Source organism: Trachinotus anak, unplaced genomic scaffold (assembly GCF_046630095.1).
Source record: "Trachinotus anak isolate AG129_WGS33_773 ecotype Australia unplaced genomic scaffold, CSIRO_AGI_Tana_v1 ptg000016l, whole genome shotgun sequence".
NCBI lineage: Eukaryota > Metazoa > Chordata > Actinopteri > Carangiformes > Carangidae > Trachinotus > Trachinotus anak.
The window spans coordinates 18,483,318-18,507,597 of record NW_027273867.1 but is presented as its reverse complement, the minus strand read 5'-3'; the positions used below and the strand labels follow the sequence as shown (position 1 = coordinate 18,507,597).

The 24,280-nt window shown below is 43.3% G+C and overlaps 2 protein-coding genes across 7 annotated transcripts; both read left to right on the top strand.

Annotated features, from left to right (window-relative positions):
* On the top strand, positions 1–8,291 carry neu1 (neuraminidase 1). 3 transcript variants are annotated; one of them, XM_071500392.1, is made up of 7 exons: positions 1–254; positions 818–1,007; positions 2,025–2,287; positions 3,690–3,872; positions 4,958–5,177; positions 6,226–6,451; positions 7,945–8,291. In XM_071500392.1, exons 1-6 carry the CDS (start codon positions 135–137, stop codon positions 6,444–6,446), a joined length of 1,197 nt encoding a protein of 398 aa, XP_071356493.1. In that variant the 5' UTR covers positions 1–134; the 3' UTR covers positions 6,447–6,451; positions 7,945–8,291. The 3 variants fall into 3 exon arrangements, with proteins under 3 accessions (XP_071356493.1, XP_071356492.1, XP_071356491.1); XM_071500391.1 differs by having other exon boundaries at positions 6,546–8,291; XM_071500390.1 differs by having other exon boundaries at positions 6,226–8,291.
* A 519-nt stretch (positions 8,292–8,810) lies between these two features.
* prrc2a (proline-rich coiled-coil 2A) lies at positions 8,811–23,541 on the top strand. Of its 4 annotated transcripts, none has more exons than XM_071500379.1 (17): positions 8,811–8,961; positions 12,590–12,741; positions 13,878–14,055; positions 14,299–14,395; positions 14,535–14,616; positions 14,713–14,856; positions 15,335–15,576; positions 15,662–15,750; positions 15,989–16,140; positions 16,774–16,876; positions 16,980–17,169; positions 17,413–17,505; positions 17,721–18,273; positions 18,416–18,672; positions 18,846–19,149; positions 19,391–19,613; positions 20,275–23,541. In XM_071500379.1, exons 2-17 carry the CDS (start codon positions 12,627–12,629, stop codon positions 23,327–23,329), a joined length of 5,877 nt encoding a protein of 1,958 aa, XP_071356480.1. In that variant the 5' UTR covers positions 8,811–8,961; positions 12,590–12,626; the 3' UTR covers positions 23,330–23,541. The 4 variants fall into 4 exon arrangements, with proteins under 4 accessions (XP_071356480.1, XP_071356478.1, XP_071356481.1 ...); XM_071500377.1 differs by having other exon boundaries at positions 14,299–14,410; XM_071500378.1 differs by lacking the exon at positions 8,811–8,961 and adding an exon at positions 8,978–9,160 and having other exon boundaries at positions 14,299–14,410.
* Positions 23,542–24,280: the final 739 nt, after the last annotated feature.

Genomic DNA, 24,280 nt, shown 5'->3' with positions numbered 1-24,280 from the left:
CCTTGGTCATATGACTTGAAAGCTAGCTGTTGAAATTTGGATCGCTATGTGTGTGGTCTGATGAGAGTGTTTCCTCGTTTCTCTCTTTCCCTGTTTCTGATTTTGTGGATTTATTTTGAAACTCGTCTGTCGGGATGAAGAAGACGGTTTCGGGAGGGGGGTCTAACACGGACCAAGGAAACCGGCTTGCTGCGCTGTGGTTGCTGCTCTCCGCTCTGCTGTCTCCCAGTGTTTGCATCAGCGGCCCTGCAGAGGTACACTAAGCTGCCATTACCTGCAAAAATATGCCAAACCATCATCTACAACACAGTACAGAGGCCTTGCATTAGTGTAGTTCTCTGAAGAAGTAAAAAGGACAGTACTTCCTACTGATATGTTGTGAAGTAGAAGTATACATTTGAATCAAAAGAAAAGGCTCAAGTAAAGTAAAAGTACCTCAAATTTGTACCTAAGTACTGTACTTGAGTGAATAAACTTGTATGCAGTATATATTGTTTCAGTGGAGGCTTTCTGAAGTGTTACTTTAAGTGATGAATTTAGCTGTTTGGAGGCTATGTGTTTGTGTTTTCTCCAGCCTTCATATGTTTTTGTTGTGAATCAAGCTTTTGCAGCCCTGTGGTTGAGCTTCGGTGATCCCTTTTGTCTTCCTGAACTGAAAGTATGAACATCGCTTTATTGCGTTACCTGATATCTGATGTGTGTCAAAGATATTATTCTTTCCCAAACTGGTTTGACCTGCAGATAATTCACTTCTTTCCCATAGTCAGCTTGTCTGTCCCTCCACACCCTCTCTTCATTTCTCCACCCTTCTGTCCAGATTGACCCTCTGCTGTACGAGGAGCAGCTGCTGTGGGTGAGTGGAGCCCAGGGGCAGGTGAACACCTTCAGGATCCCGCTGCTCACCTTCACCCCCGAGGGAAGCCTGCTGGCTTTCGCCGAGGGCAGGAAATCATCAGCCAGTGATGTGGGGGCAAAGTTCATTGCATTGCGGCGGTCCACAGACAAAGGTAGGACGACCACGCAGGCCGCCAAGCAGTCAGAAAAAGTCCGAAAGATACGGTCCAAGTCCTTGGTTTTTCGGGAGCTTTCAGTCACATCTCGTGGCCTTCAAACGGCAATTTCCGCGGTCAAGAATGAACCTTCAGGGTCAATATACAGAAACAGGAGCAGGATTTTTTGGACTGTCAAGCTTCCTGAATGTCTATAAAACTATAAACCTACACAGTTTCAGTATGTATACAATTAGAGTATCATTTGACAAGTGTCAATGTGATGCTTCACTTTTGATACAATAGCAAATCTTTTCTTTTATTGATACCTTACTTTTAGGAACAATTACATTTTTCAACAAACACTTGATTTTTTTGTAGCAAAAAAGCCAAAAGGTAAATGTTGTATGACAACTTTCCCTTCATTAAATACAATACACAATTGCAAAATTAGGGCTTAAGTCTGTGCAAATATTTAATATCAGCTATTTGTAGTTAACAGTTTAGATAATCTATATTATTGACCAAGAAAAGTGGACTCAGGTGCACAGACCTATGTTCAGTTACCCCAGTGTCACACAACATACACAAGACATGAGAGTAAATGATCTGGATCTACCCTGAAATTTAACAGGTTCTTCCCTGGCCCATGCCCCATCCCTCCACCAAGTTTGGTGCAAATCAGTTCAACACTTTTTGTGTAATTCTGCTGACACAGAAACTAAAACAGCTGCTCTGCTCTACAGACTGAATATATTTTCATCAACTTCTGCTAAATGAATGGCTTAAAGCTCAATCTTATGATAAAATGTGCACAAAAGTGGGAACAGAAACAGACAAATCCAGAATTTGAGGATGACCACTGGAGGGAAGTTTAATAACTAACCCCTGTAAACAGCTTTCTGCTTTTCTACCTTTCTACTGTTCAGTGTAAAATGAAGTATGGTGTTAAATTATTGTAGTTGATGTAAAAGGTCATCAAAGATTTTACTCTTGATCTCCTCCTCTTCTCCTCGTTCTCCTTCTTTGCCCCAGGAGCCACCTGGTCCCCGACCTCATTTATAGTTGACGATGGATTGCAGCCGGACGGCCTGAACCTGGGCTCTGTGGTGGTGGACGAGGAGGTGGGCTCAGTGATTCTGATCTACACTATCTGCTTCCACCTCTACCTCTGCAGCCCATCCAGCACCATGATGGTGGAGAGCATGGATGACGGCCTTAGCTGGAGCCCGCCCAGAAACCTCTCAGAACAGCTCGGAGTCAAGACCTTTGTTGCTGGACCGGGTTTCGGCATCCAGGTGAGAAGATGATATGATGCTAAGGAGTGAGAAGCTGTGGCAGAGCTGTTTTCTTCAAAGTGAGCTAAAAATGAAGCTAAATGATCTGTATGCTGATCATGTACTGGTGTTGATTACAGGTGTCAAAGTGAGATTTAAAAGATTTATTATTGTTGTCTTGTTTAAAAATTGGTTCATACATCTTATGCTGTGAGCAGTGATAAACACAATTTTGAATTTCACAAACTGTTTTGTTCTTCATGAAAAGAGGAAGGATTTTTTTTTTTTTTTACACTAAATGTTCTGCCTCACACCATCCAAATTAAAAATGAAAACTATCTCAGTACACCTTGTAAATCTGGGCAGTATAAGAGGTTAAGTACAGAGTACAAGCACAAAGTGTAGACAAAGAAATCCCCCTACAAAGCTGCCTTCACGGGTTTACATTGGTTTACATCAGCATTTCTCAGCTGTAAAAGAGATCTTGCTGTCAGCACCACCTGATCTGTCAGTTTTTACAAGACCAATAGAGCAAGTCATCTGAAGCCATAACACAGGCACAAACAAGCACAGTTTGATATATGTCAGAGGCAGCATTCTTAGAAACAAAGAGGAAGAGCAGTCACAAGTTGAAACTGAACGGGGACATGACGAACATTTATGTCCTGCAAGTTGGCATAAAACCATTTTTTTCAGTGTTTGCAATAGTGATTGTCTATTTATAATTTTACGTTTTTTTTAACCTGTAGTAGAAAGTAACTAAGTGCATTTACTTCACACAATTTTTAGATACACTGAGTATTTCTGTTTTATGCTTCTTTACTCTTCACTACTTTTCAGAGCAAACTGTTGCCCTTTTGACTTGATTACATTTATTTGACAGTCACAGTCACTTGTTACTATGCAAATTAAAGCCTCTTCTCACCCACACAAGTGTTTTCAATAACTCCGGCTGATTGGCCCTCTAGTCAGGGGGAAGCTTAGTGCAGAACTATAACTTCCTGTCTCTCATTGCATCTGTTGACTGCTGGCTGATTAAGGAAAAAAAGTAAAATTTTCTGAGAATAGTTATGGATTTTTACTTAAGTAATATTGTGAATGCAGGTCTTATACATGTATGTAATTTTATACTGTGATATTTATACTTTTACTAAAGTAAATTTTAATATGTATTCAACCTCTGGTTTGTTTATGATTTTGTCTGCTCTAATCTATTAGAGTCAAACTGGTATATTTTAGCAATTGTAGACAATATTAGTATTGGTGAATATAAAAGTTGAAGACAAAAATCAGTGCATATTGTAAAAACTGTGCTTGGAGTATGCCAGTACCACTATAGTATGTACTATAGCGTCCACTTAAACTTTTGTTGGATTTCAGCAGTGTAGTCAGTCTATGTCCCTTTGTGTCTTTTTCTCCACAGAAGCGTTACAGTCCAGCGAAGGGGAGGTTGGTGGTTTGTGGTCATGGAACATTAGAGGGGGACGGTGTTTTCTGCATCCTTAGTGACGACCATGGACATAACTGGTACAATGGTGCAGCGCTGAAAAGCATCCCCTACAACCAGAAGAAGAGACCACAGGACTTCAACCCTGATGAGTGCCAGGTACGTCTCCATCCGTTTTGTAAATTACATGATGATGATTACGTCTGAAAAAATGCTTCAAACTTAAGTTTCTTTGTAATAATTGGCCAGCCTTTGCAGCCTGCGACACCAGGTGAAAATATCAAATGTTTTTTCTTCTTGAAGATGTAACTTTATGAAAGCCAACATCTTATTACAGCAGTTGCAAAATACCTTTAAAAGTACTTTTAAAAAATTACAAAGTACTTAATATTGTCTCTGGTATCCAGTTGTTTGCTCATCAGCAGTAAACAGTGGACAAAGTTAGCAACTAGCTGCTAAAGAAATCAAATTTCTAGCATCCAAAGAGGAGTTGAAGCCAAAAAAAACCAAAAAAACAACCAAGTTAAAAGGAGAGTGAGGAATCATTTCTGACCTAACAGCTTTTAATGCGGCTGTTTACTTTTCACCTTGTTGTGGAGTGCTTGTGCCCTCTAGTGGCCAAGAAAAAGAATCTGCCTTAAAATTCCTATTTTAAAACATCTGGCAGTTATCTCAGCTGCTGAGTGATGCCTTCACTGCAATGATCCCAAGGTGTTATAATAAATCAAATTTCAGTCAGTGTATATTTGATATCACTCGTTAATTTTATTACTGGGTGGCATTTTTTTCCAAATGTTTTTGTATATAGTTTCAGTCTGTATGTGATTTTTTTTTTTCTATTTCATACACTTCCTTTAATCTCCTTATCCATTCTCCTATGAAAGGTATATGAGCCTCATTGAGCCATTGCCCAGTTATATATTTCCCTGCTGTAAGCAGAAAAGTTATCTTATTACCATGAAAGTCTACAGTCTATAGGGATTGCTCCCAGTGCTGTAGTATTGGGCTTCATTTTCCAAAAAACTGTTTACTGTGTGAGAACAATAACTTTGGTCCAAAAGATCATCAGCTTGGGACATGACCAACTAACATGCAAGTTTGCAGATAGTTCTACACATCTCTTCCAGCAGGCTCCTGTTAGCTCCAGGCTTATTTTAGCTGTTGTGTTTGAGGTTAGAAAAATACCTGTTAATAATTTTTCATTACAAAATTGAACCTTTTCCTCCATCTCTTTGCCTCTGCAGCCAGTTGAGATGCCGGACGGCAGCATCATCATCAATGTGCGGAACCAGAACAACTACCACTGCAAGTGTCGTGTGGTGGTGCGCAGCAATGACGGGGGAAAGTCCCTGCCCATAGATGATCTGTTCTTCGACTATGCACTGGTGGATCCTGCAGTAGCAGCTGGAGCTCTGCAGAAAGACGGAGTGCTGTACTTCACCAACCCCTCCAATGAGCAGCATAGTAAGAACCACTAACACTGAGAGTCACAGTCTCGACCTCCTTCCTAACTTTTGTCACTGATGTGTAGAAGTGGAAGAAGAAATCATGTTTTTTTTTACTTAAGCCAAAGTAGCTTAACTCCATTCTGTAAAAATACTGTTAGAAATAAAACTCCTGCATTCAAAACTTTATCTAAGCACAACAGTATTGCGAGCAAGGTGTACTTAAAGGATCAAAAGTAAAAGTTTTTGTTGGATGCGATGATCACTTTCAGACTGTTTTTGTATCACATATGTGATATTATTGGAATATTATTCATTTATTTATTTATTAACATGTAAGAAACACTTTTTAATCTTTAATTTACTGTTGCACCATATTTTTAACTTGATCATTTGTTTTATATGCAAATTCTTAATATGTCAAATATGCAATTATGGATATAAAATACATTTGTGAAAACTATAATATTTGTATATAGTAGCATAAAATCAAAAGTTCGTCAAAGTTGGACTTAGGAGCAGTACATAAATGTACTTAGCTGCTTTCCCCCATCGATGATGCTTTCCTTCGGGCCAAAACAAGCTATCAGTTTACGTTATTTCAGATTTAACATCCAGGTGGAAAAAAGATTAGTGAATGAGCATTAGAGCTGCTGCTAATTTTCTTTTTTTTTTGGCTTTTTTGCCTTTATTTGATAGGGATGCTCATAGAGATACATATAGGAGATGTGGGCAGAAAGAAGTATGATATGATACAAGGGTTCTCCTAGCTGGGAGTTGAACTGTGGACATTGTGGTTATGTGGTCTTGGCCTTAACCATTAGGCTGATGGGACACGCAATCTACAAGTTATTTTTTCAAGACTGGTTAATTGTTTGTCTATGAAATGTTGGAAAATGCCCATCACAACTTTGCAGGGCTAAACGTGACATCAATTGAAAAATGACTGAAAAGATTAATTGATTATCAAAATAGTTGCTGATTATTTTTCTGTTGATCGACAGAATGAATCGACTCATCGCCTCGGCTCTAATGAATATGCTAACCTCTTGCTTTATCCTCCTCAGGAGTTAACCTAACCTTACGTTGGTCGTTGACCAATGGCACTTCTTGGGAGAATAAAGCTGTCCAGATATGGGCAGGGCCAAGTGGTTACTCCAGCATGACATCGCTGGACAGCGGTTCTCCAGAGGATCGGAAGTACATCTTCGTCATCTATGAGAAGGGCCACAAGGACTATGATGAGACTGTCTCATTTGCCAAGATCCACCTGTATGGTGGCCGGTAGAGCTTGTGAGTAGACTAATTCGTATACTCTTCATTTGATTTGCTAGAAAAAAATATCTGAGGATGACTGTTTTCATTTCACCTTGTCTTTTTCTCCCAGTTTCGGTGCTGAAGGGAAAAGGAAACTTTCTCAGGAAAAAAATTAAAAAACTCATTTGTGATATTAAGTATGAGGAAATGGTTGCTTAGGCATCATGAATGCCTTTGATGAAACTATCTGAAAATACATCTTTGTCTTTTTGTACTGCACAGCCACAATATTTTTTAAGTTCCTTCTTCCTGAACAAGAGAAAATGTGATAACAAGGGACAACTTTAGGAAAAATAAATGATAAATATTATTTTACAAGCCAAGTACACTGGTTTCCAAGCAACTTAAACCATACTGTCATGTAAATATTGTGTGTTTTAAAGGTGAGGACAATACTTCACTTTAAATATGGTACCGTGCCAAAGTATCACATCAGTTTTCCATCCAGAGTTAGACTAATGGCAGACTGTTTCATCCTTGGGGTCTCATAAAATGAAAGGACCTGTGGTATAGATCATCTATCACTAATTAATTCACTGATTCACTGTATACTTGGCACCGCTGTGAAATTATTCTTAGTTGCTACAGTTTTATACTTAAATAGCTGACTTTCAAATCTTACAGGGGTTACTGTGCTTGTAATAATTATGAGGGATTTTTGGACTTTATCAGAATATGAGTGTGTCATGAATTCATGCTGATTGAAATTGGTTCTGGCTTTGAAAAAAAACATGTGTAAAATAATGTTAATGGCCTTTTGTGTACTGTTTCCATTCGGGGCTTGAGTGGTTTTAGAAAAACAATGGGTGCAATTAAAAAAAAATGGGATGTACATGTATGTGTGGGATTGAATGTGTGATTGGAGAGATAAGTACATAATGTGGCCAGAGCATCCTCTTTTGTGCTTGTAAAGAATGTATTCTGGTATTTTGTAATCAGTCTGAAATCCACTCTACTCACATTTGGATGTTTTAATTTATAAATCAAGTGTCAATTTATGCCCTGTATTACCAGCATTGTATACAGGGTTACATTGTTTTATAACAATTGCATACCACTTTATTTATTGTGTCATTGATGCTTTCGGCAAAGAAATCTAAACACTCTTATAAGCAGTAACTGTACATTTCAGATTATGAGAGAGAATACCTCCCAGTGAAGTGCCTTTTGACAGTAGAAGGGAACAGCTTGATTTATGCCAGGGTTAAAGAAAATGTCTGAAATTTACAATTGACAAATCTGTACTGACTGTTTTCAGTCTAGCTGTGTCTTTTCCCTGCATGTCTCTCAGATATGACTGAAGAAATCCTGTAAAGAAGAATTAACTTTGTTGAATTGTCCACACTTTTACTGGAGAGACATTATTTTGGAACTATTTAGAAAATAAAGAATTAAAATTAATGTGTTTATTATCGCAAAAGAACCAGTTGTTAGGCAATCAGTTACATTTAGCTTATTAATACCATCAGGGAGGCGTGTGATCTGTACTACGTTCATTCTGCGGCATGACAGACGGTCATAGAGAACTATCTTCAGCAACAAGAAGAACAAGGAGTCCAGAAACAGATGGTCTGGCCCCCACAAGGCCCTGATCTCAACATCATGGAGTCAGTCTGGGATTACGTGATGACACAGAGCCTAGATCCACAGAACTGTGCCAAGTTCTCCAAGATGCTTAGAATGATCTACCCAAAAGAACTGATGCTGTTTTAAAGGCAAAGGGTGGTCACACTAAATATTAATAAAACTATTTTTTCCCCTCTTTATTGCACTTTGTATGAAGTGAATTGATGAATAAAAACTATTCATGGCATGATTTCTGAGAGCATCCTGACTTACTTTTAGTGCCTAAAACTTCTCCACAGTAGTGTGTGTGTGTGTGACCCTTAAATTTGCATAAAAGAAAGGGTGTTTTACTATTGATTTCATAGTTTTTAGCAGTGCCTCTCAGATTCAAAGAGCAAATCAATAACTGCCTTGCACATGAACAGATATAGAAATTGTCCAGTACAGTATGTGTGACCCAATGTGCCCTCTTGGTATCAGAAATAAATGCTCTTTCTTTTATAGTAACATGTCTCTGTATTGTTTAGGTGAATTTTTCTTTGCTTTCCCAAAACAAATAGTGTGCAAAGCGTATATCATCTTCATTCTTTACAATGTTTATATGTAATTCTAAGTGGTGTGTCAAAGATAATTTATAAATCATCTCAAACGTGAGAACAGTCCCTTCTTACTTAAAATCAAACTCGTCCTATAAGGTAATTAACATTGCTGTATTAAAGTTTATTTTTAAGATTATTATTATTTTTTTTTAATAAGAGTCGCATTTTCCCTCGTACAGTAGAGGTCCCAAACGGCTCCCATCTCATGAAACTATCCAGTAGCCGTTGACGGCTCTTAAGGTGACGGATCGAGTCCAGGATCACAATTTTTCTTTTACCCCTTTTCATTTATTTTTTGGAAAAAAAAGAAAAGGAGTGCAAGTAAGCCGAACGCCTTCTTTTGTCTATGTTCTACTGTTCGTAACGGAGTTAGTGCGGTTTACTGTAAAGACTGTGTGCGTTTGACCATGCAGGAGGATAACGTTGCTTAGCTAGCTGGGTCCCTTGCTAGAAAGCTACGTGATAGCATAGCTAACCTCACTCTGCGGTACAACCTCGAGACAAGTCGGGACAAGACCAGGTCAGTGGCTGGAACATTTTGCATGTTTATGCAAACGCCAAGCGGTTACAATTATTTTTGCGCCGAAATTATCACCACCATCATTGGACACAGTATTAGCTCACCCGAGAGGATGTTTTGTGGAAGGGGTAGTCTTTATTTTTTCGGTTGTTGTTGCTAGCCAACGGTAGGTGGTTGTGTAGCTCGTTAGCCTAGCTCGGCTAGCGCTTGTGTGCAAAGATAAACTTCAACCGCGTTGTGAATGAACGCATGTATTAATTTTCTCTGCGTGATGTTGATCACTGGGTTAGTTTGTTGTTGAAATATTTGGTGTGCTTTGGTTGTTAACGATTTAGGACTGTACATTGCTAATGATAGCGGATGGACGTTAGCTGGGAAGCTAGTCGCGTAGCTCTAGAGTCAGTTTGCGACACCCTGACTGTTAAAACCGTTATTTTTTCGATTTATAGTTCTTCAAACAACCAGCTCCACTTTCTCCAAGTTGTCGGAGTCTTTAAATGTTAAGTGTGTGACGGTAAGTTAGATTCAACGCTACATAACCGGTCTGCGTTAACATTAATGAGTACCGGGCCTGTCTCCAGCGCCATTTTGTTTTGTTCTCCTAATAAAATCTTTTTTTATGGGTTCTCGTGTGTCTTCTTCAGACGAGAGATAAGCTAAACGTTTTCATGAAAAGGCCCAGTGGCGGCATGTGGGTATTAGATTTAAAACGTAGCCGTTCGCAAAGGCGAAGAGCTGTGACAAAAACTAATGTTACCGCAAAATATTGAAAATGCATTATGAAACATCAACGCAGTCCCCCTCCCAGCGCCAACACCGAGGCCCTGTGCTAGCCTGCTAGTTAGTTAGCACCACAGTAAAGCTGTCTTAGTCTGCAGCTAGTGGTTTATATATATTTAATGTTCTGGTTGCAATAGCTGCTTTCATACCAGCTGATGTCACTCAAAGATTATCGTGCTGTTATGCCTGGTTTGTGCCTTATCATGGGCTCTATAAGGCCCCTTTGTGGTGTACATTGCTGCAGTTTTGGTTTGGTGTAGCTGCTGGCCCCCGTTAATCCCCATACAACATGTAGCTGATCAGCCATCCCACGACCTAATTTTCTAATCTCATCTGGCCGTTGAGGCACGGTGCGGTGCTGGTGCTCGGTAGTCATCTTGTGGGGCAATTTGTTGTTTCGTTTTATTCCGTTTCTGCAGTCATGTATTTAGTGAACACACCATGCATTTTGTCATACAGATTTTCAGTGCGCAGTTACCTTTTTACACTGGTGTCTCAGAATTGTTTTGATTGTCGTTTCTTATTCATCCTCGTTCGGGCTAAACATGGCCACACCACTGTATTCAGAAGACTTATTATTCAGATATACTGAGGACCAATAGAGTTTCAGTGACTTCTTTCACTTTCAGTTATTGAAATATACTTGGGACATTATCTTACAGAATGATGTAACAAAGAACTGTTGCTTGAAGTCTTTGTTTTGCTTTAAAATATTAAGAGTCAAGAGATGTTTGGACTGGTCCACTTAATTTCACTACTTCATTCAAAGCCAGTGAATGAAACGCCTTATTTGTAGCATAACAATCTTAGTTGAATCATCTGTTCTCAGTAATTGTGCTTAATGGGTGTTGGGTGGAGTGGGGGTAGCAGTTCAACCTGCTGGACGCAACCAAATCATTCTGAATTGCACAGATGTCAGCACAGTGTGTTTTATTGATGTGATGAGTTCAAGCTAAAGGCCTGGCAGTTTCCATGGAGCCAACACTGTCTCAAGGCAAGGCATAGAAGAATATCATTTATAACGTGTTGCTATAGAAACCATGGTTCTGCTTTTTCCTTTCTTTTGTACAGTGTTTCCCATGATGAGATGTTTAGTCATGCATTGTACTCAGGCTGCTCACAATGTCTTTATACTGACATAATGCTGAGTCTGTTCTAGCTACGGTTTGTGTAAAGGTAACATGACTTTAAAATGATGTCTTAGTTTTCCCCAGTATTGAAATACCTACACATCCGCTTGAAAATCTGCAACAGAACTAGAAGTTATAATGGAAAGCTGCACAAATGTAGATACAACTGTCACAATCACCCGTACAGACCACATTAAGCTTTCATTGTGTGTCTGTGAGAATCATGCGATCAGGATGATACAGCTTTAGGTAAACAATGTGGTTGGGACAAATATATGGGTGTGTGAAACAATAAGTCTCCCCCAAGAACCAAAATGGCCTTTGGGTAGTTGTTGCATGGGATTGACATAACTATTGTATACAGTTTAACATGCTGTGTCATTATTTTGGAACAAGGTTTTTCATCTCTGTGTAGTGCAAGTAATTAAAGTGGGAGCAACTTTTCATTCTCATCAAAGGGAAGGCAGTTCAATACATTTGACTTGATCAATAGCTGCAACACATATTATTCAAATTCCAATGTTAGATTCCTGATATTTTGTAAAGAGTGGACAACCCACCTCATAAGTCAGACCCTTGTGATGCCACACAAAATTATATATATATTTTTTACTACTATGAATCAGCTGATTTAAAATAATATATCTTCAAGCAAACATATTTTAATAAAAAATGTCTTAAACTTACAGGAGAAGGTCAGCAGCCAGCCAAAATGTTTTTACTGAGCTGCCAAAAAATGTAAAAAAAAAAAAAAAAAAAAGGAAATGTACATAATTAAAGTGTACAATGCTTAAAAAAGAAATTTGTCTAGTGTAGTTGACTGCAAATTTGGTTTACTGGTGCACAAGGATAAAAAACTCAGAGGATTCTGATATTTGTTGAAATTGATGAGTATATCTGTTTTGACACAAAGGATGAAAATTTGTCAGAAAAGCTTCAGAAAATGTTTTTTCTGTGAGAATCGGCAGTAGTCTTAATAGTTGATATTGTTAGGGTTGGCGTGCTTGTGACAAGTGAGGCTGCCACACCTGAGTAGTAGCAGAAACCTGTATAGGCCCTTTAAAAATGATTTTTTTTTATCCTTTATTCCTTTATGAGTATGCTTTTCCCCACACAGGCAGTTCATCATGTTTAACAGAACTGCTGAGTTGTGATAGTGTTGGCTCTTCTTCAATTTCTATTTAGCGCCAAATCACAGAACGTGTTATAATAACAGAAGTTATCTTAAGGCACTTTTCAAATAGAGCAGGTCTGGACCATACACTTTATACAATTCTTTGCTGAGAGCCAACAATTCCCAACATGAGCAAGCTGAGTAACGTATTTTACAATGTTGTATTGTAATTTACTCTAAGTGTTTAATTATATTGCACACAGCCAACAGAATCACTGCGTTCAGTATATTTTGATTTGTGAGATGGTTTCTGTTTGTTGTTTTGAATGCATGCTTGTACAACCAGCATTTTTATTCCCACCTTCTGTGTATACCTGTTGTCAAATCTCTCTCTTTCTCTCCCAGTCTCAGGGCTCACCATACTCAATGAGCGGACAGCGCAATGTCAGAGCGCTCTGGGCAAACTGCAAAGGGGAAGGAAGGCAAAACCAAGTATGCGTCTCTCAACCTGTTTGATACATACAAAGGAAAGAGCCTTGAAACACAAAAGCCTGTTGGTGAGTATCTAGGGTCTGTTATGGCCAAGCTTTCATTGTCACAACGTACATCCAGTGTAATGGATCGGTTTCTCTGTTTATCTACCCAGGGTATTAGTTTTCAGAATTGCTTGCCTTTCAGGCTTTGTTTAAATTCTGCCAGATGGTTTTGTTTTGCCACTAAGTATGTACAGCTTGTTCTGTAATTGATCAGATGTAGCGTAAAGAAACAGATCTGCTTGGTCACTGTTGGATTTATCCGTTGGTGTTGTGATTAAAAGTTTCTGGCTGTGCTGTGTTGTCTCCTGCCACCAAGTACTTCAACTTTGATGCATTAGCCTACTGTGTCCCTAATAGCTATGTTGTTGATTTCCAATACAGGAAGTGCATGATGTGCTGTATCCTTCAACTGCCTGCCAACATGTTTTTGCTGATACTGCTAATATTATTCAGGGATCAGGGATGTTTACCATTGTTATTTATATGCTTTTACACCTGTCTCTCACTGAAAGAAAACATTGTTTGTATAGCCATATAGAAAGAAATAATGCACGTCCCAGAGGGTGAATGGCTCTTGAGCCTTGACATGTCAGCTGAGCATCAGAGCTACTGAGCCTGACCTGAGACAGAGGCTTACTTGTGGACGCTGTTTGACTTCTGTGCTGAGTCCCCAGTCTATGTTTTATTCAGAAGCTCCCCACTAGATCTAAGCAGCTGTCCCCATTTCCAAACTACAGATTTCCCCCTCCTACATAGTGAAGCCATGCACTACTGTGGTTTCTCTGAGCCTCAAGAAAACAAATGAGGGATTGATATTCAGCACAGCTTCACTTTTCAGAATCGGAAGGCTTTTCCATGCTTCTTTGAGCATCAATATCCTAACACTCCTCTATAAACTGTAATTGAAGTGGGTTTGCTGAAAGTTTTTAATAACATCTAGAAGCCTTTTCTGAATCAATATTCATCAGAATCATCAGAGTGAAACGACCAATCCTCTAGCGTTGTTGGTTGTTCAGCATCCTAATTGTATATCCAGTGAAACAAGCAGCAAATTCCATCCCTGTAATCTAGTCGTTCCTTTCACCGAGTAGATTTCACTTGTGTCAGGTTTGGTGGTCCATCTGTGCTAATGACCTCCTTTCTATTCCCCATATCAGTTCCCCCCCGCCATGGCCTGCAGTCTCTTGGTAAAGTTGCCTCCGCACGGCGTATGCCACCCCCTGCCAACCTGCCCAGTCTGAAGGCGGAGAACAAAGGCAACGACCCAAACGTCTCGCTCGTTCCCAAAGACGGCACAGGATGGGCAAGCAAACAGGAACCAGCAGACCCAAAGAGGTAAGTAGATCCAATCTAACATGCCAGCATTTTACACTTGCACCTCTTAGAGATACTCCAAATGGTAGAAAATATCTTCACAATGGGAAGTTTTGGTAATGTCACTGGGAGAAGTCTTTGTTTTTAGTTTCATGGTTAGAATATTTTTTGGCATTGTTTTTCTTTTTTTGTTGCCCTCTGCGGTTGGATTCTCTTTTTTCTAATATCTGTCTCCCTGGTTTGTGACTTAAAAAAAAATTTCAGTACCGATGCATTGTCAGCACCGCAGCCGGAATCGCAGCAGCCTGTGGCTTCACAGACACCTGCACCGACCCGCCCGAGAACCCCGCCAGCTTCAGAGGTACCGACAGTCACAGTAAGATAAAAACAAGATCATATTCTCCTTTAATAATGTGCTAAAAGCTTTATAGCAGCCATACTTGACATGTTTCTTATAGTATTTCCCTATTTTGTTTGTGCCCCCCACTCCTCCCTCCTAGGCTCTGGCCCCAGCTTCAACCCAGGCCGTAGGGGCAAGGTCCTGGGCACAGGCCAGTGTTACACATGGAACACAAGGGGATGGTGAGTCTTTTTGTATATCATTCATACATTTATTGGGATTGAGCATGTGCCCTTCTCTGAAAATCATTCTGTCCTTGTCTTCCCTTTTCCTTGCAGGTGGAAAGGGATCAAACCTACCGTCGCCATTCTCTCGCGAGGAATTTCCCACCCTGCAGGCGGCTGGCGACCAGGACAAAGCTGGCAGAGAACAGGGCACTGCAGATCAGTGGTATGGGCCCGGACCAAGCCTCCGCCCCCAGAGTGAGTGATGTCCACTTGGTCTCCAATAATTGACCAACCAGTCATTTAATTAAGTCGGTGGTGAGAAAACCTCTCTAAAAGATTGTTTTCAGGAGTGCTAATTGTACTTTTAACACAGATCATAGTTGATCATATATTAATATATAATATATATCCATTAATTATTGATTTGTATTGTATTATTGTTTCAAATATACATAAAAGTGTATTATTGTGTTATTGTTTTCTTTATGCGTTTGTTGGTTTGTGCTTGCCAACATCAAATTTTAAAATTGGGAAAAGTTGTGTTCCAGTTATTGGCCAAAAATAATACGACATACTTTAATCCATTCATATTATGAAGTACTGCAAACATTGATCGTAGTTGCAAGGATGCGCTATCTCTCTCAGGTAATGGCTTTGCATCTCTGAACTTATTCTTTTGGAGGTCATAAACCATACTGATCCCTGTGTCCTTTTTTGTGTTTGGGATTCTCAGACGTTACAAGTTGGCGGGACGGTGGGGGCCGAGCCCTGGCGCCCACCCTGTCTGGGGAGGGGGCAGCAGAGGGTGGCACTGGTGGGGCTTTGGTTATGGATGGGGCAGCTGGGGTCCCCCCTCCGAACTCCCAGACCCACGGGCCACCTAGAAACCCTCCTGCAGGCAGCCCCGCCTTGCCTCTGCCCCAGCCCCCTGTGGGTCCTGGGTTCCCCCCATACCGAGGGATCATGCCTCCCTTCGTAAGTTTCCTCTTGCTTTTCTCTCTGTTTCTCTCCCAAGTACAAAAGAGTTTGTATCTGAATTGGATCTGTTTTATCTTTCTAGATGTATTCTCCCTATCTGCCCTTCCCAGGCCCCTATGGCCCTCAGGGGCCCTTCAGGTACCCGCCACCTGGGGAAGGGCCTGCTCCAAGGTATGTTCTTTATTAAAATCAGTTGTGAAGCAAGTATTGTTTTTTTTTTTTTGATAGTTTATTCACCTGCTATTTTCAGCAGAGGGGGAAAAACTCACTCAGTGAGCTTGAGCTGTAATATAATTTGTCAAAATTGGATGGGCTTTGAGGGTTCACAATTCAGTGTATTTTCCAAGAGGCCATCCTCTTTTGGTATCTTCAACATATCACTTACAAAGAACATTTTCCTCTCTTTCAGGTTCTCTCGTGGGCAGGGTGGTCCTGACAGCAGGCCTCAGGGCGGCCCACGTGATACAGGTGGAGAGGTGGTGAAAAGACCCTCTATCCTAAAGCAGGATGACCTAAAGGAGCTAGACGAGCTGGACCACGATGGAGACGAGGGCTGGGCAGGTCAGAAGATGGAGATATACACTCAACATATAACTAGGCTTGGCTATCAACATTCTGTACACAATTGGAACCAGTTCCAAATATTTAAAAACCAGTGCTACTTGATTTAACAACACTTTGTGTCACATTATAGAAGAACTAAGTAGGGAAAATGAAAAATATCTGATGATAAAAACATTGGTGAACAAATTTGATGCAATAACACAACAGAATCGGGAAAAAGGGAATCACATTAGACTAGATAAGGTGTGGTTTAATATATGTGGCATTTTGATGGAAACATTCTATTTGTGCTTTTCAGTTAATTTAGAGCTCAGCTTTAGTTCAGCCCCATTTTGACATCAAAGTATATTAGATTATAGTAGATTTAGTGCTCATGCTGCTAAATGATTGAGGAGGTGATGGGATACTGGTAGTGAGTATGATTGATGCTTTGTAATGCTGCAGTTGTGTCTGCATATCATATTTCCTGCTGATTCAAGCAGAGTGGTTCCAGTCACTGCAGCCAGCTCATTGGAAGGTTGGTGTCAGGTTTATCGAAGTGAAGGATGATGAATCATCATTCAAATGCACTGAATGGATGTTTAGTACAAACATGGTTCTGATGTTGTCTTGTGTCTTTTGCTTTAACAGGGGCTCATGAGGAGATTGATTATTCCGCCAAGTTGAAGTTCAGTGATGATGAAGGAGAGGAAGAGGTGGAAGAGGAGAGAACCGAGAGCAAGAATGACTCGCGGTATGTGGTACTCAGTGTGTGTAAACTCAAAAAATTTATTTTGGCTTGTGACAATATTGGCTATACTTTAATTTGTTATAAAAGCCTGTTTTCTCTTCCTCAGTGAGCAGCAGAGGTCCCAGGATGCCCCACCTGCAACCTCTCGTTCTCGAGCCTCGGACAGTGGTGGAGACACCCGCCGCACCCCTCCTTCTAATGCTGACAATGGTCCCCAACCTCCCTCCAGCAAGCCAGGATGGGCCGAGGAGGGAGGCAGTGGCTGGGGGGCCCAGGGAGCATCATCCAACTACCAGGTAGCTTGCTGAATAGCTGTAGAAAGGTGTTGCCCAGGTCAGACAGGTCAGACTCAAGCTGTCTAAAGAAGATGTAGATGAGTCCAAACTTTTCAACACAGGACAGTTTGTGCATACTGTTAAGCTAAGACTTATTTGTGGGCAGTTGTGTGTGACTGTGTGACTGTGTGTGTGCACGTGTGTGTGTTTATGAGTCAAGATTACCGTGGTAGAGCATGGCTAACTGTGTCTGCCTGTATATAGGGGCGCAGGCCTGGATTGGGTGGTCCCCGGGAGCAGCCCTCCCCCCCACCTGGGCCGCTCCTTGGACAAGGGCCCTACTCCTTTTACCGACAGGTAGCCATCTGGATAGGGCCTCATAGACAAATCATTTCGTATATCATATCATTATCTCATCCACCGCCCACAGGTCGTATAGATAAGTCATCTGTAGGTTGAAGTGCGCTTCTTGAGTTTTATCCCAGTTGGTGTAATCATTCGTACAACATAACATGATCCAGTCTGGAGTTAAAACTGTGTAATGGACCATCATATATTTTTTAACTTTTAAGGATCGGCCACACAACCAGGGTGCCTCCGTTGGCCCTGGGAAACCTGGCTCCACCCAGCATCAGCCAGCAGCAGGTGGCCCTACTCCTGCTTCCCAGCCAGGCGTGCTGGTCCATGGGGCCCAGGGGGATGATGAGGACGAGACTTGGCGTCAGCGTAGGAAGCAGTCCTCCACTGAGATCTCTGCTGCTGTGGAGCGAGCCCGTCGCCGCCGTGAGGAGGAAGAGCGCAGGATGGAGGAGGAGAGGCGTGCAGCCTGCGCCGAGAAGCTAAAGAGGCTGGATGAGAAGCAGCAACAGCAGCAAGGCAGCAACACAGGAGGTGGTGGTAGCAGCAGTAAAACCCCCAGCCTTGATGGAAACTCTACAGCTGCCACAGCAGGCAGCCCGAGTCCATCTATTTCAGCCTCTGCCTCCTCCCCCAACATCAGCCAGCCCCCATCTCCTTGTGTGGATCCTGAGGAGCCTCCCGTGCTGGCTGTCCAGCCAGGCCCTGGTCCCGGAGTCAGTGATAGACAGCGAGCCAGCAGCAACAGCAGCTATGACTCCAGTGCAGGTAAAGTTCTTGGATTGTGATTAGTGATGACATTATTAAAATGTGCTTTGGCTTTGTTAGGACCTGATATGCTTAACAATGATGATCATCTTGATCATGACCACTGATTCAACCTCATAAACTTCTTTCTGTCGCACTTCAGATGCCCAACAGTGTCCCCAGCCAGCTGTTTCACAGCCACAGCAGCCCACGCTGGATGTACCTTTACCAATAGAGAGTAAGGAAGAGACCATGGGCGTTCCTCACATTCGTGCAGGAAGTGGAAGTGAAAGAGGAGTTGACCCAGTGAAGATTGAGAATATTGGAGGGGGAGCAGGTCGTCAAACCAGTGGTCCTCCTGGTCAGGGTTACTCAAAGTACCAGAAGTCTCTTCCACCTCGATTTCAGAGGCAGCAGCAGGTTAGGATTTGTACTTATCTGAGGTCTTAAGTACAACTATTGCTTAAATAGTTGTTGAGTGTTTTATTCAGATACAGAAATAACCATCTTTACAAAAAGAGTTATGTACTTAGTCACCAGTGCTGGCTCGTCACATCCTCATTGTTTTCCTTGTCACATTTAATTTTCTTCAGGAGCAGCTCCTGAAGCAGCAGCAGCAGTGGCAGCAGCAACAGCAGCAGCACAGCCAGGCATCACAAAGCCAGCTGTCTCCTCAGCCCCAGCCTCCACAAGGTCCTTCACCAGGTTCAACACCTCAGCCAGGACCTGGACCCAAGCAGGGTGGACCCCTGTACCAGCCCAGCAATATGGTTCGACCCCCTCCCCTGCCAATGAATTTCGACCCTCGCTGGATGATGATGCCCTACATGGACCCTCGCATGATGCAGGGTCGCCCTCCACCCATGGACTACTATTCAGCTGGCATGCACCCATCTGGTGAGTAGAAGTGACATTATCATTGAGATCCGATGGAGTGCTTTCAAGATAAGTAATTCAAAAGCTCAGGGATTAGATAATTACAAAATACAGTACTGACATATTGCAGAACACTGTAGTGGATCATAGACCCGGGAGTGACTACTACGTAGTGTTGTCCTTCGCTTTTAAGTTGCTTTGGAGAAAAGCATCTGCTAAATGAGTAAACGTAAATGTTAAAAGACAACCTTCACTATCACAGGGCTCATTGGGCGTGAGCGGTCTGATTCCGGGGGATCTGGTTCAGACCCCTTTGACAGGCAACAGCAGCATCCAGGGCACCCTCATCGTGGAACGCCCCCTATGGATCCTAAGATGGCCTGGGGACCGGAAGTATTCCCTGGCGGAGGGGAGGGTCGCGGGTTAACCTCCCCACTGAGGCAGAAGCAAGCATTGGAGGATGATGACGTGGCCAAAGGGCCCAGGTATAGATGCACAAGTCACTTTTTTCAGTTTATTATACATGAAGTGACTGAACACCTTCTCAAATATCATGATTTAGTTTGTTTTGTTTTCCTGCTTTTTCATGCTTTTCATTTGAGGAGTAAACCTGAATGTTCCCTAAGAGTTTCTGATTGGTGTTTGTGTTTATTTCAGTCACTAGCAAAAGTAGCCTGTTATCTAACGTTACCTCTAGGTTAGCATAACTTGTGGAAACAAAGGATACACTTAACTGCATTTTGGAACAGCTTTTTTAAAAATATATTTATATATTAAAAAAACAATTTGACCAGCAGTTTTCATCAGAAAAAGAGATTATGCGTGAACACAGCCTAACTTTGTTTAGCTAGCAAGCCACATTAGATGCTAATGTTAGTTCAGTCAAAGTCTCTTTATGTAATGTCAACTAACTAGCTGGCTAATATAACTTAATTCAGTGCTGATGATGTAAGTGAGTTTCTTTTTGTAAAATAGGCCTCATTTTATTATATCTTCTTTTTCTGTTATCAAAGAAATACGGGAAACCCTGGTTCCAAGGTGTAAAAGGGGAAAAACGTTTATTGTAATTTGGATAAATTGATCTTTTGATTTAGTAACGGTTTAATTTAGTATTTTGTATACTTTCCCCATCTTTTTTTGTCTTAGGAGTGACACTCCTCCACACCGCATGCGAGAGGGTGGATTAGGGCCCATCCAGCAGCCCAACTCCAGCACTGGGACATCCAATCAGACCCCTCCTCCTGTGGGCACTCAAGTGGGCGCCCAGGGAGGAAGCCACCACCCTCACCACTACGTGGGTGGACGGGGCAACTACAGCAACTTCCCTGACCAGGGTGCAAGGATGCCCCCCCATCAGCAGCAGCAGAGGGCAAGTGATAGGGGAAACCAGCCACATAGCTTCACCCACCAGGATGATGGGCCGCCCCGAGGATCTCAGCAGGGTCAGATATGGGGAGCCCCACACCCACAATACGATCGCAACGGTCGTGCAGACCTCCCTCCCGTTGAGAGCAACTCTCACCTCCACCACCATCACAGCCACCACCCTCAACAGCCTCATTTCCCTCTCCACCCCCATAAGCCGGAGAGCAACCATGACAGGGTTGGTGAGGCTCCTGCTAAGAAGACCGATTCCTCCCCCCCTCTCCACCAACCTTCCCTCTCATCTTCCTGCTCATCCTCATCCTCTTCCTCTTCTGCAAGGGAAGATGGGAGTGTCAAAGTTGCCCTGCATCATCACCCATCTCAGAGAGAAGGTGAAGCTGGTATCGGGCACAGTCTTGGTGAAAGAGGCAACAGTGGTAATGCTGGCAGTAGCAGCCATGTGAAACAGGAGAAAACAGGCCCAGGATATGCTCCCCATTCTGCCATGACCTCTAGCCCACCTCCCTCTCAACATGGCAGTCATACTCAGCCTCAGCAGCAGCATCATCCCCATCCTAAATCAAACCAAAGAGGGGGGAGGGAACATAAGACAGAGACCCAGTGGGGCCCACGGCCTGGAAGCAGCAATATGAGTGGGGGGTCCTCTCATGGCAGGAGGGCCAACAATGCAGGAGGTGGGAACAACTGCCGTGGAGGGGAGGACTCCAACATTTCATCGGATCACAAATCCTCTAACCAGACAGGAGGCAGCAATGCCAACAAGAGGGCTGGCCCTATCAAGAAGCCAGTGCTGAAGGAGATGAAGCGAGAAGGAGGGGATGTTGATGGAGGCGAAAAAACAAACACAGGTTTTGGGAAAGATAAAGAGCAAGATGGTGGACAGCCGGCCTCCATGAAGCAAGACGCTTCCTCAATCTCCCAGAACACATCAACTACATCTAAAGATGAGCCTACCCAGACAGTCAAACCCAGGAATGGAGGAAAAGAACGATCCTCAGGAGGAGGTGGGACAGGGTCAGGTAGAGGACCTAAAGATGTAGACACCACTTCTTCTGGATTTTCAGGGTCCTCCTCTAGAAGGGACAGAGACCGCTCCTTTGAAAGAGGAGGCAGCACCTCTCACCACCATGGAGTCCCTGCCAAAGGCAGCAGAGCCAGTCGTGGACGAGGGGGAGAGTTTTATGGGCGTGGACGTGGTTACCGGGGAACCTACACATCCAGTGCTGGGCCCACTGGTGGCAGTCGGGGCAGAATGGGTGGCAGGAGTGGCAGAGACTACCGATCATCTGTTGGTGGTGGCCACCAGGAATCCAAGGGTGAGGGGGCTGGCGGCAGGCATGGTCAGGATCGGTCTCAGCATAACCCAGCCAGGGCCAGGAACCGAAGCGAAACCCGCAGTGAGGGTTCAGAGTATGAGGAAATCCCCAAGAGACGGAGGGAGAGAGGTTCAGAGACCGGCAGTGAGAGCGGTGCAAGTGACCTTGGTCATTCAGACAAGGAAGACAACCAGAAATCCAACACCAAGAATGGCTCTGATAATGCCAACACCACTGGCACCATGTCATCTGCACCACCCAGAGGTTCCCAGGCCCGGGTCTTCACCCCCAGGGGTGTGCCCTCTAGGAGGGGCAGAGGTGGGGGTAGTGGAGGAGGAAACATCTACAGGAGTAGTGGCAATGTTGGAGGAACACCTGGTGGACACCGGGTTGGACCCAGCTCAGGCTCCCATGGTGGGTCCTCCAAGTCATCAACCTCATCCCGTAAACAGCAAGGCCCTCCACAAACCTCTGGGCCCAAAGACATGGGCCGGGGAGGAAATGGTGGCGAGAAAAAGGACAAGACAGCTGATGCAAGCCAAACTCAAACTCAGGGGACCAATCCCCCTCAGTCGTCTTTACCTGCCACAACTCCTGCCACTCTAGGTTCCACAGAAAATGGAGGGGTTGTGACCCAGCAAGCTTCGACCAACCCTACGTCAAACTCTGGAGGGCCGAATGCGCTCCCTCTTCCTGCTAACCGTGGGTTCCCTCCCAGTGGGTTTGAGCGACCACCTAGACGTCGCCGCCACGGGCGTTCCCAGCACCAGCAGGACAAGCCGCCCCGTTTCCGAAGACTGAAGGAGCGAGAGAATGCTGCACGAATCAACGGAGGAGTTGGGGTCATTGGGGGAGGAAGGCCCTCCTCTCCTTCCCTGAATTCCGTTCAGGACAGTAATGGAGCCCCCATCTCTGCTCCCATGACGGGCAATGCCCAAAATGCTAATCACAATGCCACACTAACCACCACCAATAACAGTGGTGGAGGGCATCTTGGTAACACAAACAGTCACCACCATCACCACTACAACCAGGGCAGCACTGGGCCAACCCACCCCCAGCACCACCACAGCCATGGAGCAAAGTCCCCTGACTTCACCAACCAGAACTCGGACCAGGCCAACGAGGAGTGGGAGACCGCCTCTGAGAGCAGCGACTTCACAGAGTTCAGAGACAGAGAGGGAGGAGGAGGAGGGAAATCATATTCTTCTCACCATCACCACCACCTGGGAAGGGGTGGTGGGGGCAGCGGAGGTGGAGGTGTGGTCGAGCGGGAGATGACGGGAAAAGAGCCCTCAGCAAATAAGAGAAGCTTCTCAAGCCAGCGTCCTGGCATGGAGCGACAGAATCGGAGGGTCAACGCTGGAGGAGCTGGAGGCGGAGGGGGAGGGAGAGGCCCACGTGGCCCACCTGGTGGTGGTTCTGGTGGGCCTGGTAATGGAGGTGGCAACCGTGGGGAGAAGCGTGGCAACTGGCCCTCCCCAAAAAATAGGAAATGATGGAATAAATCAAAACATTTCAGATGTACCCCACACACATTAAAACCCACCCTCTTACATCTTAATCCCTTTTGATCATTATTTCATGGCTTATCTATTGGCATCCTTAAACATATTAGTGCATTGTACAGTATATGGAGATGGTATTCACATTCACTTTAGCTGCCCCCACCCCCACCCTCGTCACATCTTTCCCTTTTGCATCAATCAACTATCTACCGTCCGTTATTGTAAATTTCTCCATTTGTTCCGTCTTGCTCTCCGTTCAGTTGTGCCCCTCCACCCCCCACCCCACCCACCCCTTTACCGGCCCTCAAGAGTCTCACCCCAGTTGGATTTGACAAGCATGTGGTTCTGAAATGGAGTTGCACGTCGTTCTGACAGAAGACATTCACACAGATCTCCACACACACCCGCATATACAAGCACAAATATGACATCTTTAAAAACACATGGAACACATGCAGTCATGTGGGTGCAAAAACAAAATGTGGGATTAAATTGGCAAAAATGTTTGGATTGGGCTAATTTTTATATTTATGTACATGTGTGTATTTCTACCACACTTTGGCCTTGGGTGGTATTCAGTAGTGCAGTTCTGCATTATTTCCCTCGCAAAGGGAAAGAGTGCAGCTTCATCTGTTAACGAGAACAATGTACCATAAGATGTTTTGTTTCTCTGTCTTTTGGCCTTGTGTCAGTTGAGTTTCAACCTCTGACTGATGGTAGGGGTGTGTGCTATTTCTTCTACAAAGCAGGTCATTAAAATACCTTTTTACTAAATTCCCCTATTCCTCCTTTCGCTGACTTTTTGGTCTCCTGCAAAGTATGTCTGATTACTGTGATAAGACCCATTGAAGTACTACTGCTCAGTGCTCACCTACACTTGCATTGATTTGTCTTTTAATATCAATGTCTTGCTGCTTGTTCAGATAGACGGTGTGAATTTTT